The sequence below is a fragment of the Diaporthe citri genome, assembly GCF_014595645.1.
Source record: "Diaporthe citri strain NFHF-8-4 chromosome Unknown scaffold_4, whole genome shotgun sequence".
Taxonomy (NCBI): domain Eukaryota; kingdom Fungi; phylum Ascomycota; class Sordariomycetes; order Diaporthales; family Diaporthaceae; genus Diaporthe; species Diaporthe citri.
Genome location: NW_025064849.1, coordinates 1,436,696 through 1,455,969, shown reverse-complemented (window position 1 = coordinate 1,455,969; position 19,274 = coordinate 1,436,696). Strand labels below are relative to the sequence as shown.

The window sequence follows — 19,274 nt, the reverse complement described above, 5'->3', positions numbered from 1 at the left end:
TAAAATAGCAAGGTATCTTTAGGCTAATATACTTAATATAAGGTATTAAAATTTATTATTTTTCTAATACTTTAATAAATTTAGCTATTTAAATATTAAAATTTATTTTTAAAAAAGTTTAAATCTTTTTTTAAAAATACATACCTTTAAATTATAAGTAAGTTCTTATAAATAAATTATATACTCTTCTTTATTATTATTAAAAAAAGAATTAATATATAATTTATTATTAAAATCATAGCTTTATTAAAGGAAATTAATAGGTAAAGAATTAAATATATCTTTATTTAAATTAAAAACTTTTAATTTAACCTTAATAAATATTAATATAAATATAAAAGTAATAAAAAATAATTAATAAAAAAGCTTACTTATTAAACTTAACCCTTAAGAAAGCTTTAATATCTTCTTTTATATTTAAATAAAAGTATAAATACCTATTTACTTAAAAATAAAATATTTTAAAGCTAGGGTTTAAAATTAAAGCTAAAATAAAAGATTTATAATCTTTTAAATTATTTTTAATTTTAATAGCTTTAATAAATATAAATAAATATTCTTTTTATTTATATAATTAGTATTATATTTCTTTTAAAATAAAATAAAAAGTAACTTATAAAGTTTAGCTTTTGCTTATACTTTCTTTTATACTTTCTTTTATACTTTCTTATTAAATCCTTTAATTTATTATATATTTAATAAATATATAATAGCCCTTAAAAAAAAGTTATATATAACTTTCCTTATAATTTAATAAAAGGTTTTAAAAAGACTTTAAAAGTCTTTTTAATTTATATAAGAATAAATAATTTAAATATGCTAAAAAATATATTTTTATATTTCTAATTTAAGGTATTCTTACTTATATAATTTAAAGGTTCCTTTAATTTTAAGAAAACCTTTAATATTATATAAGTAGAATTTTAATACATAAGGGTATTTAATATTAAGTTAATATTTAATTTTTCTTATTATTTATAAAAAGAAATATTAAATAAATAAATTTTATTTATATTAAGTTATATGCTTTTAAAATTAAAAAAATAACTTACTAAATATAAGATATTAATATTTATTAATTTTTTCCCTTTTTAATAGGGAAGAGTATATAAATAAATAAATTATTTTAAAAAATATAAATATTTATTTTCTTAAGAAAAGGGAGTTTATAAGTTAGGGAATTAAATTTATCTTTTATAATAAAAGGTATTTAAGAATTTTCTTTTAAAAAAGAAATATTATAATTTTTAATGAAAATTACTAAAAAATAATAAAAAATAAGAAAGCAAAAGAAGATATTTTATTTATATATAATAAATAAAATAATAAGAGTATATAAGTAGTTAAAGTTTAAGGAAATAATAAATAAGTAAAGTAGGCTTAAGGAGTAATAAAGAAAGAAGAAAGAAAGAGAAAAAGAAAGAGAAAGAAAGAAAGGTTTATATATATAAAAAAAAAAAAACGGATAATTTATTCCTTTAAATTAAATAGTTTATTTCTTTAAATTAACTAAATATTTACTTAAAGAAATATATAATATTTTAATTTTTAAAATATTAACAAGCTTTTAAAATAATATAAAAATATATATAAATAAAGAATAATTTAAGGAAAATTCTTATATATCTTTTATATAATTATTTAAATATATTTAATTTAAATTTAAATAATATATATTTTTATTATAACGGAATCTTAGGTTTTAAAACTATTTAATTTAAATAGTTAATTACCCTAAACTTCTTTTAAGCTAAAATAAGCCCTATAGCTACTTATAAACTTAAAGTATTTATAAGGGTAAATAAGCCTTAATAAGCCTTATAGCTACTTTTTAAGTTATAATATTTATAGGGGCAAATAAGCCTTAATAAGCCTTATAGCTACTTTTTAAGTTATAGTATTTATAGGGGTAAATAAGCCTTAATAAGCCTTATAGCTACTTTTAAAGTTAAAGTATTTATAAAGATATATAAGTTTTAATAAATTTATTTACATAAATCTCTTTATTATTTATAGAAATTTTTAAATTTATATAAAAATATAATATTTATATTTAAAAAAAATTTAATATTATTATATAATTTTATTAAAAAGTATTTTAAATTTTTATTTAAGGTAAAACTTAATTAAAGTTAAATATTTATTTTTTTAAAAAGTAAATATATTTTAAAAGTTTTTTATATATAAAGATTAAAATATAAGCTTTTAAAAATATTTTATTTATATTTATAGCTTTATAAATCATTAAGATATTAAAGGTTATATTTAGGTAGTTACGCTAAGAGTAGGGGGAAGAGGGGGGGGTATAAGGTATATATATTATATATAATATATATACATTATATATACTTATAAGGAAGCCAAATTATATATATTTCGTAATTCCATAGTGTATATAATATAATTATATATAGCGTTAATAAAATTTATAATAATTATCCATAATAATTATAATAATGCTTATTAATTTATTAATATATGAATATAATATAAATTCCTTGCTTATAATTATATGCTATATTATGTATTAATAGCTAGGGGTTTTAAATCACCTTTAAAATAGATTTTATTTTGTTTTTAACTCTTTTTATTCTTTTAATTCTTTTAATTCTTTTAATTCTTTTAATTCTTTTAATTCTTTTAATTCTTTTAATTCTTTTAATTCTTTTAATTCTTTTAATTCTTTTAATTCTTTTAATTTCTTTTAATTCTTTTAATTCTTTTAATTCTTTTATTCTTTTAATTCTTTTAATTCTTTTAATTCTTTTAATTCTTTTAATTCTTTTAATTCTTTTAATTCTTTTCTTTAATTCTTTTAATTCTTTTAATTCTTTTAATTCTTTTAATTCTTTTAATTCTTTTAATTCTTTTAATTCTTTTAATTCTTTTAATTCTTTTAATTTTTTAATTCTTTTAATTCTTTTTAATTTAATTAATTTAATTTTTTTTTTTTTTTTTTAATTAAACTTAATTTAGTTTGTAATTTTTTAGTTTTAATTAATAGGCTTAACTAAAAACTAAAAACTATATTAAGTTTTTAAAAAAGTACTAACTTAAAACTAAAACTAAAAACTACATTTAGTTTAACTAAAACTTAAAACTAATTTTACAACCCTATATAAAAGGTATTTTAATAATTAATAGAAAATAAGCTTTATTTAAACTTAAATAAGTATAAATTTGCTTAAAAGAAAGTTAAATACTTAGAATTTATTATAATAATAAATATAAGGGTTATGCTAAATTTTAAAAAGATATATATAATATTAAAATAAAAGGCATTTACTTTAATTAAAGGGGTATAAAGCTTTTTAAATTTCGCTAACTTTTATTATTATTACGGTTTAGGCTTTGCCTATTGTAATTAGTTAGTAAGCTTTGGCTTTATAAGAATAGGCTTTAGCATAAATATAAATAAAAAGTAAACCTTTTCCTTTATACTTTAAATATAAACTTTATTTAAATACCTTATAATAAATAACTTAAGGTTAATTTATAATATATATTTAAAGTCCTTTTATATTATAAACTTATAATGTAATTATATAAAACTTAATATAATAAGATTTAAAAAGAATAATGGCAGCCCATTAAATTCTTTTTTATTTAAAGGAACTTTTATCTTAAGAATACTTAGTAACTTAGCTAATAAAAATAAGGGCTAAGTTTATAATAAATAGGAAGGTAATTAATGCTAAAAGGGCTTAATTCTTTTATATATTTAATTAGCTAAGAATTTTTTATAATTAATTTTTACCTTATATTAGTTTTATAAAGATATTTAAGGGGCAGCTAGAAAGCTTTTTAAAAAAGGTTTGCTTTGTATTTAGGGATTCTTTTAAGCAAAGATATATTGGGCTTAGCTTAGTTATATTATAGCAGCATTATAGGGAGGAAATAGTAAAATTTCTTACTTAATTTAATTAATTAGCTTATATAGTAAAGGCTTAAAATTAACTAAATAAGTATAAAATATTATTAATAGCTAATAATTTAATTTTTATAATAAAAGCCTGGCTTAATTGCAAAGAATAGCTAATTATATTTAAGGCCTTTTGCTTTGCTTTATAATGATATAAAAGCGTTTTTAATGCTATAGCAAGGAAAAATAATACTTAATCTTAAAATAGTAAAGTAATAAATATTAATATTACGGTAGTTTTAATAAGCAAAGTTAAGTATTTTATATATAATTAACTTAGCTATTATAAGCATAATTACTTTAATTATTATAAGAGAATAAGAATATAGCTTTTATTAATTAAGGCTAATAAGGGGAAGGAATTTATTTAAGGGGGTGTAAAATTTTTTTTATAAGGTAGGGCTTAAAAGCAATGCTAGCTTAGCGCCGGCTTGGGCTTAAAGTGAATTAGCTATATATTAATTAATTTAGCGTTATAAAAATACTTAAAATTTAGGAAATTTTTATTAATAAAGTAAATTGCTTATAATTAAGCGTTAATTAATTATAAATTATATAATAAATTTATAATTTTAAGGTTTTAAGTAAAAAAGCTTATATAAAAGGCTTATATTAAAGGATTATAAAAATGTTATTAATTTAATTATTAACTTATGCTTAAATAATTATTTTTTATTAGCTTACTTTAGCTAATATATTAAATTATAAGGGCTAGGATATATTAATTATAAATAATAAGCTAAGCCTTTAGCATAATTAAGAGGCATTAAGGTATAATTAAATGGTTAAGCAAAAAGTAATATTTAATTTATAATTAAATTATAATATTCTTTATTTTTTATTATATAATTACCCTTTAAGGCTTGCTATAAAGATTTAGAAAAAAAGGATATATTATAATTTAAGCTTTGCTTATTATAATTAGTTAATAAGCTTTAGCCTTATAAAAATAGGCTTTAGCGTAGGTGTAAATAGGGAGTAAACCTTTTCTTTTGCACTTTAAATATAAATCCCATTTGGATACCTTACGGCAAATAACCCAAGGCTAGCCCATAATAATTATATATTTATTAAGAATTATTTTATAAAAGCTGCATTATTAATAATGTTAATTAAAAAGAATATGCTATTTTAATAAATAAAAGATTATTAAAAAGCTTTTAATAGGCTTAAGGAAGCCTTTATATAAGCCTTAATCTTAACGTAATGGGATTTAAATAAAAAGATATTTTTAAAGGCTAATTATAATAGTTAAGGATTAAGAAAGGTATTATTTTATAAGATTAATAATTAATTAAAACTTATAACCTTTTACTTAAGGAAGTTAATAATAATTAAGCATAATTACTAAATTATTAATAAAGAAATGTTAATAATTATAAATTATTTTTATTAATAACGCGCAAAATTAAAAAGCATAAATTAATTTATTATTTTCTTTAATTATAAGAATTTAAAATATTTTATAATAAAATAGCAATTTTTAAAAAGATAAGCTTAATATATAAAATTCTTTATAAACTTTTTATTTAATTTAATATATAAGCTAAGTAAGAAAACATTAATACTTAATGCCCTTTTTTAAAGGGATTAAAACTAAATAATATTTATAAATAAGAAAGCAAGAATTATTTAAATAATATTAAAAGATACCCTTAATTATTAACGCTTTAATATTACTTAATTAAAAAGGGGTATAAAGTTAAAAAAATCTTTAAGTTTTTAATAATTTAAATTTATAATAATTATAACTAAAAGTTATATTTAAAAATTAAAAATATATAGCAATATATAAAGCGATTTTATAAAGGGATTGCAAATTAAATTTAAATCTTAAACTTTATATTTAATTAGCTAAATATAGTATTAATCCTTAAAAATGCTTAAAATATTATAATAAATTATAAATTTTAAGGGCATTAATTATAATAAAGAATAAATATAAAAATATTAGCTTAAAAGACTTAAAAGCTAATATTTTATATATAAAAATTATTTAAGATATTTATAACTTTAGTATTAATAAATATCTTAAGAGAAAAAAGATAATTTTTGCTATAAGCTAATACTTTTATTAATTATTATTATAATAAAAAGTAAGGTAGTTTTTAAGGAATTATAATATTTATGGGAAAGTAAAGGTATGGAAAAAGGCTAGGAAGGTATTTTTAAAACCCTTATTAATTCCTAATTAATATTATTAGGAAATTGCTATGGATTTTATTATGGAATTACTTAATTTAAAAGGGGGTAAATTTAAGAATATTTTTACTTTTTAGGGTTGCTAATATTTCTAAGTAATTTATAATTATTTAAGTAAGGAAATTATATTAAAATTTATATATTTTATAAATATAAAAGCGTATGCTAAGCGCTTTATATAATATTAAATAAGGTATTATTAATGGCTAAGTATAATTATTTTTAATTAAAGTTTAAATTAAGTAAGCTAATTTTAAAAGTATATTTGCTAGTTATTATAAATTAATTAATAGCTTAATATAATATATTATTTAAAAATAAATAGAAAATTAAAAAGGATAAATTAAGAAATTAAGGCTTATTTATTAGCTTTTATTAATTAAAATTAAGAAGATTAAGTAAAATGGGTATTAGTAATATAAATAGTATTAAATAATTAAGTAAATATTAATATAAAGATATTAGCCTTTTTTGCAACTTATGGTTATTAACTTAATTTCGTTATTTTAATATTTAAAATTATTAAATAGGAAACTTATTTAATTATCTTATTAAAGGAAAGAGTAAAGGTATTTATAAAGAAGCTTTAGTAAATCTTGGATTTATATTAAGCTATTATGGTATTTGCTATGCAAATTTAAGAGTTTGTGGTAAATCGTAGGAAAACCCTAGCAGTATAATTTTAAGTGGAAAACTTAGTTTAAGTGAATTTAAAGAATTATAGGTTTCTTTGGTATAAAAAGAAACTTAATTAAAAATATATAAAATTTTATATAAAATGCATAATATTCCCTTTAATTATAAAAATATTTAAATTTTTAAATAAAAAGTATGCTAGGATTTATATAAAGTTATTATGATATGCTGCTTTAAACTTATTACTTAATTAAATTTAAAAGGATTTTTAGCCATCCATAATAATAATTAATAAGTATTAAGAATATTTAATAAAAAAGTTGCTTTATATATATTTAAAGCAAGTGGGTAGGAAATTTAAAAGGGAGGGCTTAATAAAATAAGTAAGGTATAAGGAACTTAATTAAATTAATTTGGAAAATTTAGTAAATATTATAGCTTAAAATAACTTTAAATATAAATATAAAGATTTATAAAGGGCTAATAAGCCCTTAGCTAATTATATAATATATAATTAATAGTAAAAAGGGGGTAAATTATAATGCAAGCAATTAAAAAGAAATATAAGGAAATAAAGGGGGGGATAATATATTTAAATATACCCCTTTTTAAGAAATATTAAGAATGTATTTAATATTAAGGAGAATAAGAAAGAAAGAAAGAAAGGATAGAAAAAGTAAAATTTTAAATAAGGTTGAGAAAAATTTAAAATCTAGGAATAATTTTATAGCATTTAAATAAGGAAGATGGAATTTATAATGGCAAGGAAATGAAACTTACTTTTATATATTTTTTGCCTTTAAAGAAAACGAAGTATAAGGAAATAAGGTATATATTTATAAAAAATAAGATATTGTTATGGGCTGGCCCTAAAGGGGCTGTAGGCTGGCTAGCACCTTCTTCCATAAGCTGCAAAGCAGCAATTATTTGCATCAAAAGGTACGTAATAATTTAAGCTCCCTTGGATTATTTAGCTATACTATATAAGGCTTGGGCAATAACTTAAGCCCATTATATAGCCCCTTCCCTTAGGACCCTTTTAATATAGTAGTATAATTACCCCTAAGGCTTACTTATAATATCGCCTTTTTAAGCTAAAAATCTTCTTTATAAAAGGGGTGCTTACGTAATTGCGGTAGATATAACTTAAACCCTTAACCCTAAAGCTTAGATTATTTGTTATAAGCTGGCCTTAAAGGGGCTGCAGGCTAGCTAGCGCCTTTTTTTATAAGCTGCAAAGCAGCAACCATTTATACCAAAAGGTACGTAATAATTTAAGCTCCTTTGGATTATCTAGCTACATTATATAAGGCTTGGGCAATAGCCCAAGCCCATTATAAATATAAGCCTTATTAATTAATTAAGGGAAGTGTAAAAGGCAACCCTTAAAGGAATAATTTATAATAATAATATAAAAATATTAAATTTTAAGGGAAAATGGTAAATTTTTAAGAATATCTTTATAATATTTAAAATAATAATAAAGCAAAATATAAAGGTAAAAAATCCTTTTTTCTTAATTTAAAAGCATTATTAACTTATAAATTAATTAATTAAAACTTAAGCTATTTAAATTTAAAATTTAAATAAAAACTTATAAAAACTTAATAAAATGCATTAAAAAAGTTTTAATTATTAGTATTAATATGCTAAACTATTAAGTTAATAAAATAAATAAAAGTATAATTATTATTTTTATTAAAAAATATTTAAAAATTAAGGGGAAAATAATTTATAGCGGGAAAATGCTTATTTCCTTATATTTTAATATAATGCAATATATAATATAAAGCTTCTTAAAGCAAGCATTTTAAAAAAGTTAGCAAATTTTAATAATCTTTCCTTAAAAATTAATAAAAATCTTATTATATAAATTTTAATAATATTAATATTATTATTTTTAAGCTTTTCTTAATAAGCAAGGATAAATAAGAAAGTTGCATTATAAGTAATTAAAAATAATTAGCTAGATTTTAATAATTTTTCTATAGAAATTATATACTTTTCCTTTTAATAATTATTGCAAGCCTTTAGGGTTTAATTATTTTTATTAATAGTAAAATTATAATTATAATTATTAAAAAGGCAAGAAAAATACTTATATTAATTTCCTTAAGAAAATATTAAGAAATTAAATAAAAATTATTAAAAATTATAAAAATTAAAAACTTACTTAATCCTTAAACTTAATTAAATAAATAAAAATAAATAATATAATAAATAATAAATTTTTAATTTTAAAGATTATTAATTTTTAATTAAAAAGCTTTAAATATTAATTATTAAAGATTAGAAATTATAATTTTAAGTTTAAGGTACTTACTTAATATATATATTATTAATAAAAGGAAGGAAAGAAATGAAAAGTAATGATTTTAATAGGTATTTATAATTATAAAAAGGGCCCTGCAAATAAGTTTTTACTGCTTATAAATAATTTTTTTTGCTTTTAAATATAATAAGCAGAATTTAAAAAAAGGGTAGAAAGGGGGTAATATAATAAATATAATTTATTAAGGTAAGGGTTTTAGGTTTTAGCTTAAAACTTAAGGTTTTTAGCATTTTATTGCCGGAATTTGGGCAATCTAGCTTTTATACCTTTTCTTTCTCTCTCTTTATTTAATTAAGCTTAGCTACGATAGTGCTTAGCATTTGCAATACATAAACCCATTACAAAAAGTAGCGGATATTAGGAAGTAGCGGATTTTCCTAACTTCAGCCAACTTTAGCAAGCCCTAACACCCACTTAATGTAAATAATTTAATTAAATTTAGCATTAATTAATGCTAATTGCATTTAAATCCTTATTTATAATTAATTTTATTAATTTAAAGGCATTAACGTAATTATAATATTAATTTAAACTAATTAATTTTTAATGGAAAATATGCATTTAATATTATTTAATGCTAATTATACCCTTAAAAAGATAATTCGCCGCAAATTATTAATATATATATTTATATTAATTAATATTAATTAAGCTAGATTTGCTATAATATAATTAAAATTTAATTAAATAAACCCTTTTTTATCTTTCTTATAAGTTTTTATATTATGCGTAATCTTACTATAATTACCATACCATCTTTTCATTAATCCGCTGCAAACCAACTCTTTAATATTACCATTTATTTTATTAGCTAGCTGCTTCCTCTTTTATTTTTCTTAAATAAAACTTTAAGATTCTTTAATTATAAATACTTCTTTAAGCTATACTTAAGTTCTTTTAACCCTTTAATATTTAATAAGTGCTATATTAGCCTCCTTAAAAATATAAACCCAATCCTTTAAAATAATAAGTTTATATGCTATTACTTATATACTCTTTGCTATTTAATTAACAACCTTTATAATTAATATAAAGAAGCTTCCTTAATAAGCAAAAATCTTATTCTTAATAAAACTTAATTACTTAATAATTTATTAAGCATTTAATAATATTTAAAACTCCTATTTTTAAGGAAAAAAAAAGAAGAATTATATAAGAGTTTATAAGTAAATATTAAGCTTAAAAATTATAAAATTAAAGTCTTAAGGGGAAATTCCAACTCTTTTAAATGCAAACTTAATATTTTTTATTATAAAAGTCTTATTATAAGCTACCTAAAATGCAAAAAAGAACTTAAACTTAATAATATAATTAATAAAGGCTTAAATAAAAAGGTTAATTTAATTACTATATATATGCTTTAAAGGCAAATATAACGCAATATTTAATAGCTAAAGTAAGTAAGATAAATGCAATAACATGCTAATAATAATAATCTTATTATCCTTATAATATTAATTAAACTTAATTAATATATAGCTCTTATAATTATTTATAATTAATATTTCATAATTAATATTTTTCTTTAATTTAATATATTTATTAAAGTATTAAATCCATTTTAAACTAATTTCATTATTTATTTATTTATTAAAAATAAGCTTAATAACTTAATTATTTAAAAAACTTAACTTTATTGCTTAGCTAGCAAGGTAATAAGCGCCTTAAATAATTATAAATAATAAAATTTATAAGCTACTTATATTAATGCATTTAATAGCAATTACTTATTTTTAATTATTAAGCTAAACTAATTTAATCTTTTTATATTTATTAATGTATATAATAATTATTAATGCAATAATTATGCTTATTATAAAGCTAATCTTATTAAAGTTATAAAGATTATTATTAATAATTTAATACTTAGCCATTATATTGCAAAGTAATTTAAATTAATTTCCAATAATCTTTAAATCTTTATAAAGGGCCCTTTAATAATTATAAAAATAGTTAAACTTAATCTTTAAGCTAAGTTATAAATCTATAAAGCATTAAACTTAATACTTACCTATAAATTTAGCATTATGCAATGCTAATAAAAAGTTAGCTATATTTTTTATATTAAAAAGTTATAAAGAAAATCCTTAAGCATCTTACTTAATAATATATTAAATAAGCGTTTGCTCTTTAATTTAGTTAAATTTATGCTTATTAATGCATAATTCTTTATATAAGCATTATTAATTTATTTTATAGCATAATATAATTTTAAGGATGTAAAAAATGCTAGCAGCTTAAGTTATAAGCATAGGTTTTGCATTGTTTTTCTTTAAGTTTTTAATTACTTATATGGCTAAAAGGATTTTATTTTCTTTAAATAAAGAATATATTAATAATTATTGATTTTTAATATATTAAATATTTAATTAAGTGGATTAAAGCAAAATTAATGCAAAAAACTAAGACGCAATTTACATTAAAACAAGTTCCCCTTACTAAAAGTTAATTATTTTAAACTTAAATATAATTATATTAATCGCTTTAAATTAATAAAATTAATTATAAATAAGGATTTAAATGCAGTTAATACTAATTAGTACTAAATTTAATTAAATTATTTACATTAAGTAGGTGCTAAGGCTTGCTAAAGTTAGCTAAAGTTAAGAAAATCCACTACTTCCTAATATCTACCACTTCCTAATAAACCACGTTAAAATAAATATTAATAAAAACTTTTAATTCTTATATATTTTTATATTAAAAAATATAATTTCCTTTATTAAAATTTATATAAAGAAATATTTATACTTAACTTTTTAAGTTAAATAAAATTTATAAATTTATATCTTTTTTTATAACTTTAATATATTTATATATAAGGTATAAAAATAATATTTTCTTAAATTATTTTAAGTTATATTATATAATATATAAAATTTACTTTATATAATTATTATAATTTATAAATAACTCAAATAATTAAATTCTTTTTTTATATTTAATATTATATAAACTATATATGCTTTTATTTATATTATTATAAATTATATATTAAATAAAATAAAGGTAATTAAAATATTAAAGTTTTATAAAATTATAATTTATATATAATAATAAAAATAATACTTATATTAATGTTTTTAATATAAGGTTTAATATATATAATGTATACGCGGTTTTATTTTTAAAATTATAGCTATTAAATTAGTGGAGATAAATATTAGCTTTTTGGTGTGAAAAGTGGCCCGAATTAGGGGGTGGCCCAAATGTGGGCCACTAGACTTACGAAGATTTTCCTTGCGCGTGGCCGACGGCTTCGCACCGGGACCAAATCTACACTTGACGCCGGGCAAAAATCGACGTATAAATTGTAGCCCCCCCCCCTTTCCCCCTCCACTGCAAAATTGTTCCAAATTCAACAATACACCCTCTGAGGGCCACCCGAACGGGCAGCCTGCACGGCCCACATTCGCACCGCACGATCCGAAAAGTGAAGGGCATCGGGGCATATACTTGACACGATGAGAAACAGATGGATGTAAAAAGGGATTGTCATCAGAAGAAATTGATGCAAGGAAAAGAGGATAAAGTACGAGAGGTGCGAATACTCGAAGGCATAGCTTCGACGAAACGAAGAAACGCGGTCGTCAATGTACCACACCAGAGCTCCAGGGCTATGGAGGATGATCTCGGAAGCATCCGAAGCCAACAAAGCCAAACAGGGGGCACTCCTGCTCACCCCTGGCCAACCGTCAATTCTCGTTAACCTCACATCATCGTCAATGCAATGTCGTCGTTCTTAATCTCTTGCTACGATTACCTCGTCGCCTTTTTGTCTTTGTCAACGCAGACAAACTCCCGCACAGCTAGTCAGCTGCACTTTGTCAAATTGGCCATGGGCCAGCTCCATTGCCGTCTTGGCACGACGCTCGGCATCGATTGCCCGCAGGTTGTCGCAGGCTGGAATGTCTGTGTGTCAAACGGCAGTTGGTGGCGTTTCAGGTCTCCCACTTGTTTTGAATGGGCACTTCTCAACATGTGAACGTTGAACTACTTCTCTCATACATCACCATCACCATTACCATCGAGGTCGTCGCCGTCGTCGCCCATATCATCGATCAATCCGATGTCAAGTTGCTATAGCCATCGACACTCACCGCCGTCATGATGCTGTGCCAGAACAGACAGGAAGATGTCGTGAGTGCCTTCTAGCCCTTGTACTTGCTCCATGCAGGATACCAGATGAGGAGCACACTTTCCGCAACTGACAGTCAACATCAGTCATTCCTCTTGGGTGCATCGCCCGGCCTCCCATCACAATGCTTTTTCGACACCATCCTGGTGCCGTTACCGACCTGGGTCTTCATCCTCGCCCTCCCAGCCGTCGGCCTTATCCGCACCAGGGTGCCGTCCACACAGGTCCTCCACGCCAATGTCCGCCGCGCCTGGATCCGCAGCGGAACGCTAGGACTCTACTACTTTTGCGTGTTCGCTATCGTCCTAATGGAGTCTATCGAGGTTGGGCGCCTGGCTAAGGCCGACATGGGCGTCGGACTGCTGCCCTTCGTCTACGTCGCTTGTGTGCTGGCCGTGGTCACGTGCTGGACGGATGCCAGGGTAGCGGGCGCGCTGGGCTGGGAGCGAGGGTGGTGGCACGAGGCGGTTGCGCTATTCTGTGTCATGAGTGGGATCATTTCCACCGTCAAGACCATCGCCGTCGAGGCGCTGGACGGGGCCGGGCGCTTGAATACAGCGTATCCCGTGAGCGACCAGTATACGGACCTTGTCGTCCTATCGGTGCTGTATTTCGTGCTCTTGCTGGTTGTCGTGGTCATGAAATACCTGGTCAGACCGCAAGCGCCAGCCAACCACCGGCCTGAGTCTAACAACATCGATATCGAGGAGGTGGAGCTCACAATGAAGGTTTGAGTTGATCTATGCGCCAGCGGTCTCATCAGGTGGACCTCTAGACGCTTCACCAAACTCAAGGCGATGACTTTGGAATATGCCTAGAGCACCTAGTTACCCACAGCCTATTGGGAAAATTGGGCAAATTACTGCGGATTTCGAAAAAGGGAACCGTGGGCGGCTGTGGCATCAGCAACTTCGTTTTGCAATTCTGCCCTTATCATCGCTCCTTCTTCACCTCGATCTGGGTCGCCCCCCTACAAAACCACCGAACAGCCCTCCTACCTAGGTATTCACTGAACTTCGCTCTCCCGTACTGAAGCAACTTCTTCGGCATTATTTCGCGGGAGAGCGTCAATCCCAGGTATTCATCAACGTTTCTCTGAATCCAGTAGATACACTGTACACTTAGTACTCTCCTCATTCCGCCCGGACAGACAAATACTGCATCAATCTCCGTGATTGAGAGCCATGGCGCTCCAAGAACAACAGGGAGCTCCCAGCGACGAAGACCCAGTTCAACAACAAATGTAAGCCTACCTGGTATCCCCAACTTGGCTCTCAGGCATGTAACTCTCACGCGACAGTATCGTCGCGCCCGAAGACAGCACCGAGCGTCCAGGCCAGCAGCAACCCACTGGGAACAGCCACGACCAGCCAGCGTCGCTCCAAGTCCCGACTCCCACCCTTGGGCCCCTCGGTGAAGACCAACGCGAGCCTCAAAAGTCTAATGACTGTGTCTACGCCACTGGTCCCGGCACAAAGATATGTCTTCCCCCATCTGACGAGCAGACTCCCTCGAAGACGGCCCGCCCAGCAAAGGGCAAGGGCAAGTGGTGCGCCCGTTGTACAGAACTCAAGACCCAGCCTGGCAAAGATGGCCGCTCCAGGAGGAACGCGGCATACGGCTGCAAGGATTGCGCAAAGCTGAGGGGGGAGGCAGGGCCCCGTGGTAAAAGGCGAGCTAGACACTCTTCCACTCTCAGCGGCCAAGGTACCCCGCTGGCCACACAAACGCGGCTCCATCCAGGATATGCAGGGCGCCCGCAGCCGAAGTTATCGTCCTTGCCGTCCATGGCAGAGACAGAACCCAGGAGAGACTGCCCATTCTGTCCACCGCAAAGGGTGGAAGCTAGACGTCCCGTCCAAGCAAAGGCAGGAACGAAATCGCGGTTTTGATCCCGGCACGGAATCGGACGACTCCGACAATCCCCCGAAGCCCAACATCGACAACCCCCTCGTGGACCGCTTTGGGACGCAGAAAGACCCTTCCTTATCCAATCGCCAGATCCAGTCCATCCAGGCAATCCAGGGGTTCGGCCAGCCACGGACCACGTATCCTCCGCAACCGCCTCTTCACCAGAGTTCCGTCGTGTCTGGGGCTAGGCATGCCTCATTCCCCCCAGCCCGGACTGCGACGTCGACCCTGAACACGAGGAGCCCGTCCCAGGTCGTAGGCCTGCCCGACCAGCCGTCGCTGTACGAGGATCACCCCCGGCCCATGGATACGCCACGGATGTACGACTTCACGTCCTCGCTGGCGACGAACAATGCCAGCGGGCCTCAGCAGCAACGATCTGGAGGAAGGCCCGGCGTCTTTTCCCTCTTCCCCCCAGTGCCGTCCCCGTCCTCCGGGGGACCGAGCTATCCCAACGCAATCCAGGGCAACGCGAGCTTTTCCAGCGCCTTCACGTACCCGGACCCGATGGAGTGCGAGCTATATAGTACATCCAGCCATTTCGACGACGCATTTGACCGTACGGAGTTGTTCAAGGAGGGCGAGGCCTTGTTGGAGTCTGATTCCACCGGTGGACCGAGCCGTGGTCCCACGGCCGTGCCCACTGGGCGATTTCACAACACCTTCGAGGCCCCCTCTCCGGCGCAGCTCGACCTCTCCGGCATGCCCGGGCCCGCGAACCCGGCGCCTGCGAATCCGCCCGTGTGCCAGCGCCCGGCCGGCCTCCAGCCCGGGTCAATCGACCCACTGCTCTCGGGGGCAACGCAATAGTCCTGCGCATCCCCAGGTCCAGCTCGCAGCTTCCCGAGTGCTACGGTTGTCGGCCAGGACAATCGCGAGCCGAGCACGACGACTGTAGACCAGGACGATTACGGTGTGAGGATGCAGTTAGAGTACTTTCGCGAGTTACGCCGAAGACTGTCGGAGAGGCCATGACAATTGATATCACTCCGAGCTGCAATGCGACGCATCGAGCATGGGCATCACAATCAATGAGCAGGCATCATGCCATAGAGGGGGCTAGAACGGGACTGGCCACGTTCGATGAGCACCTGGTTTCGACGAGCACATGACGGTTTGAACAGTACACGGTGGTGCGATTCCAACACGGTCCTTCCTGAGTTGGCGTTTTTCTTCGATAAATTCATTAATACAAGGACTATTCGGCCTCGCGGCCCCTAAAACGAGATCTCGTTATTGTTACATTCCGTCATCCCCTCCGCTCCAGGGCAGCGAGTGGCCCGATGCTTGCTATCCGTGATCAATTTTGAATGCGTTGTCGTCTCAACCACCATTGCTTTGTGTGCAGTTGGTGACCCCGTCTTGCGCCCCGTCCGTGCCTCACATGTCCAGGCTCCCGATATTTGTCTTGCTGGCGTGCTCCGAGGCGCCGGCCGTCCTCACCTTGCCGCGGGGCAGGCCGGACGCGCGGGGGAAGAACTGCCGCCGGACCGTGGCGCGGTCGCTGCCCTTCTTGCGGTCTTGGTTGAGTGGATGGTCTGTTGATGTTGGCGCTGTGATGGACTCCATCTTTGTGTATGTGTGTGTTTTCTTGGTTGGGTGAGCGATCGGTGGTAGACACAGAAGCAGCTTGTTGGGATGCAGGTGAGAGATATCGGATTATGAGGAGTGATCTTGGTGCTGGCTAAGACTTATGCGATTTATATAATGGCAAAAGGTGTGGTGGTGGTAGTCACAGAATGGAAGTTGTTTCCAAGAAGCGTGACTGACTGTTCTTGATGGAAGTATGCCCAACTCGGGAAACGAAGGTGGATGACGAGCATTCTTATAAGAGCGAACGGCCCCGACATGTCTCAGTGGTAAAGTCAAACAAGAGACCGGTGAGATTGAACCCGGCTGGGCCCTCGCGATGGACAACTCGAACCCGCGCGTGGGTGGGATTGACGCAAGTTTGAGCCTCAGTCGCGGCGGTGTCACTAACACCACCGCCCCGTAGGGCTCAATCCTGCGCGGGGTGGTGCATCATGCGTGTGAGAAAGAGAGAGATGCCTGCCTGCGTGTGCCTTGCCCCCCCCCCCCCGGGGCCGCGGTGGCGATCGGTCAATCATGATGCCCACGCGCACACGTTACACAAAGGACCCACGTCCTCGTCTTACCTCGCTACCGCCTGAGGATCCCGGCGCTGATGTAAGCTGCAACCCCCAGCCGCAGCAGAGGAGGATCGGAAAGACAGACAGATGTCTTAGGCAGACCGCTGGTTTGTGTCCCCATCAATCAGGCAGCAGAGACGTTTGCCTTGTTTGCCGGCACGCGTTCATATTCCATATGGAGAGGGCGGAAGAGGGGGTCCCTGCGGGTGGTGTGAGGTGGTCGTCACCGTACGTGTGCCGCCTGGGCGGTGTATGTGCTGGGGCCTTGTGGGCTTGATCCATTGCCGCTGACTAAGGATCATATCAGGCAAAAGAGAGACAGCGCCGCGTACGTATAGATCTACGCGGTGATCGCCCCGTATTGGAGAGTAGATGGGCTGGATGGAAGGGCCGTGGAACACCCAGTGGAAGGCAGCCTGCCCGCAGCCTGCATTAGCACGTCTCGCCTGTGCAGCACCGCCAAGATACCAACAATGCAGTCATGGCACGAGGCGATGCCGGGGAGCTCATGCGGTATCACCGGCGGGTGCTCTCGGTCGCCCTCGACTGGACTGGGCTCGGCCAGAGGAGTGCATGTGCTTACACGCCGGTGAACAAGCTGCGTGGGGGGGACTGGTCGCCAGCATGCCAGGCATGCACGGTGGCAGACACGTGCCGTACGAGCAGGGCAAACGCAGAAGAGCGGCGTCGGCCCGTCTCTCGCCATGCCGGCACCTATCCCGCGCAGGGCAGCAGCGGCACGCATGCGCGCGAGGGGCGGGCGGCCTCGGCGGCCCTCTGCTGTTGCTCGGCGTGGTGAAGGCGTTCGCCTCGTCACCGGAGGGCATACGACGCGCTCTCTCTGGCGATGGGGGTTGGCGATTGGGCTGTAGTTGAGGCAGAGTGGCAGATGGCCTCGGGCTTGCTTTGCTGTTCGGTGAGTGACGCCGATCTGTGACGAACGAGCTGTCGTGATGCTGTCCGCGCGGCCATGGCCAAGCAAGGTATGAGCTGCAAGGTTCGATGGCAGGTCATCTGCTTGGCCGCACTCTACGCGCGGGCACTCGCGCCGATAGCCAGATGTCGCTGTGACTGTGGTTGATACTCGAGTAGAGTGGCTTGTCGAGGAGTAACTGTGTCGTGGACCGTTTCCAATAGCCTGAACGTTCCGTTTCGAGGCCGGCTGCCTTGTTTTCCCACCCCAACTCTCTCGTATGCTGCTGAAGGGTGGTTGACAGTGATGAGTTGTCCCGGCATCGCCTTGGGCAGATGACCAGAGTGTCCCGACTTGTTCATGCAGGGCAGGGGCCAGGTGTCAGTCATCCGTGGCGGAGGGACGAATAGACGCCGTCCAGGGGATGGCGGGATGGGAGCTAGGCACTGCTGGGGACGGGCTGGTGGTGGGCGAGGAACGGAGCGACGGGAACGGTGGGGCAGCCTTGGAGGACTGGTGTGTGGGTCGGCAGTGGAGCTCCCATCAGCAGCAGCCCCTCTGAAGCCTGGGGGATCCCTGGGGCGGGCCTTCCTCCTGATTGAGGGCACTTGAGCTTTCCACAGTTCTGACCCACGGTCAAGCGTCCTCCGCCACACGACATGTGATGTCCTTTGCACGGGAGCTACCCAGCTAGAGCCTTAACAAGGCCGTTATTATCTCTATTTGCCTTCCTTTTTCAATCGCTCGATGTTTTTGTTGTCCAATGAGAAAAATCACTCGAATTTATCTCTTTGCCTTTTGGGTGTCTCCAAGTAAAAATCCCGCGCGGCGTGGCTGAACTGGTCTGAATGGCTGCATCGGCCCTCACCTTCGCGACATCTCTAGCCTGAACGCCACGCGACCGGCGTCGACTGATGTCGGTGACGTATTTGTCACCGACGTTCCTTTTTTGCTTTTGCTCCGAGCTGAGAATGGCGAATTGAGCACTACTGAGGAGAATTACATTACAACGTCGAATTCATGGTGATTTCTCGATGGTCGGACGTGGTGACTCAGACACCCCGAGAGAC

The 19,274-nt window shown here is 32.1% G+C and overlaps 3 protein-coding genes across 3 annotated transcripts; 2 read left to right on the top strand and 1 right to left on the bottom strand.

Moving 5' to 3' along the window:
• Nucleotides 1-13,199: 13,199 nt before the first annotated feature.
• On the top strand, nt 13,200-13,964 carry INS49_009604 (uncharacterized protein; the record flags this gene model as incomplete). Its single annotated transcript, XM_043170332.1, has 2 exons — nt 13,200-13,232; nt 13,317-13,964. The coding sequence occupies 2 exons, from the start codon at nt 13,200-13,202 to the stop codon at nt 13,962-13,964; spliced, it is 681 nt and encodes a 226-aa protein (XP_043024897.1).
• Nucleotides 13,965-14,414: 450 nt separating this feature from the next.
• INS49_009603 (uncharacterized protein) lies at nt 14,415-15,951 on the top strand (the record flags this gene model as incomplete). The annotated part of the gene is made up of 3 exons (XM_043170331.1): nt 14,415-14,473; nt 14,531-14,895; nt 15,068-15,951. 3 exons carry the CDS (start codon nt 14,415-14,417, stop codon nt 15,949-15,951), a joined length of 1,308 nt encoding a protein of 435 aa, XP_043024896.1.
• A 388-nt stretch (nt 15,952-16,339) lies between these two features.
• INS49_009602 (uncharacterized protein) lies at nt 16,340-16,710 on the bottom strand (the record flags this gene model as incomplete). The annotated part of the gene is made up of 2 exons (XM_043170330.1): nt 16,340-16,358; nt 16,526-16,710. 2 exons carry the CDS (start codon nt 16,708-16,710, stop codon nt 16,340-16,342), a joined length of 204 nt encoding a protein of 67 aa, XP_043024895.1.
• Between the last annotated feature and the right edge of the window lie 2,564 nt (nt 16,711-19,274).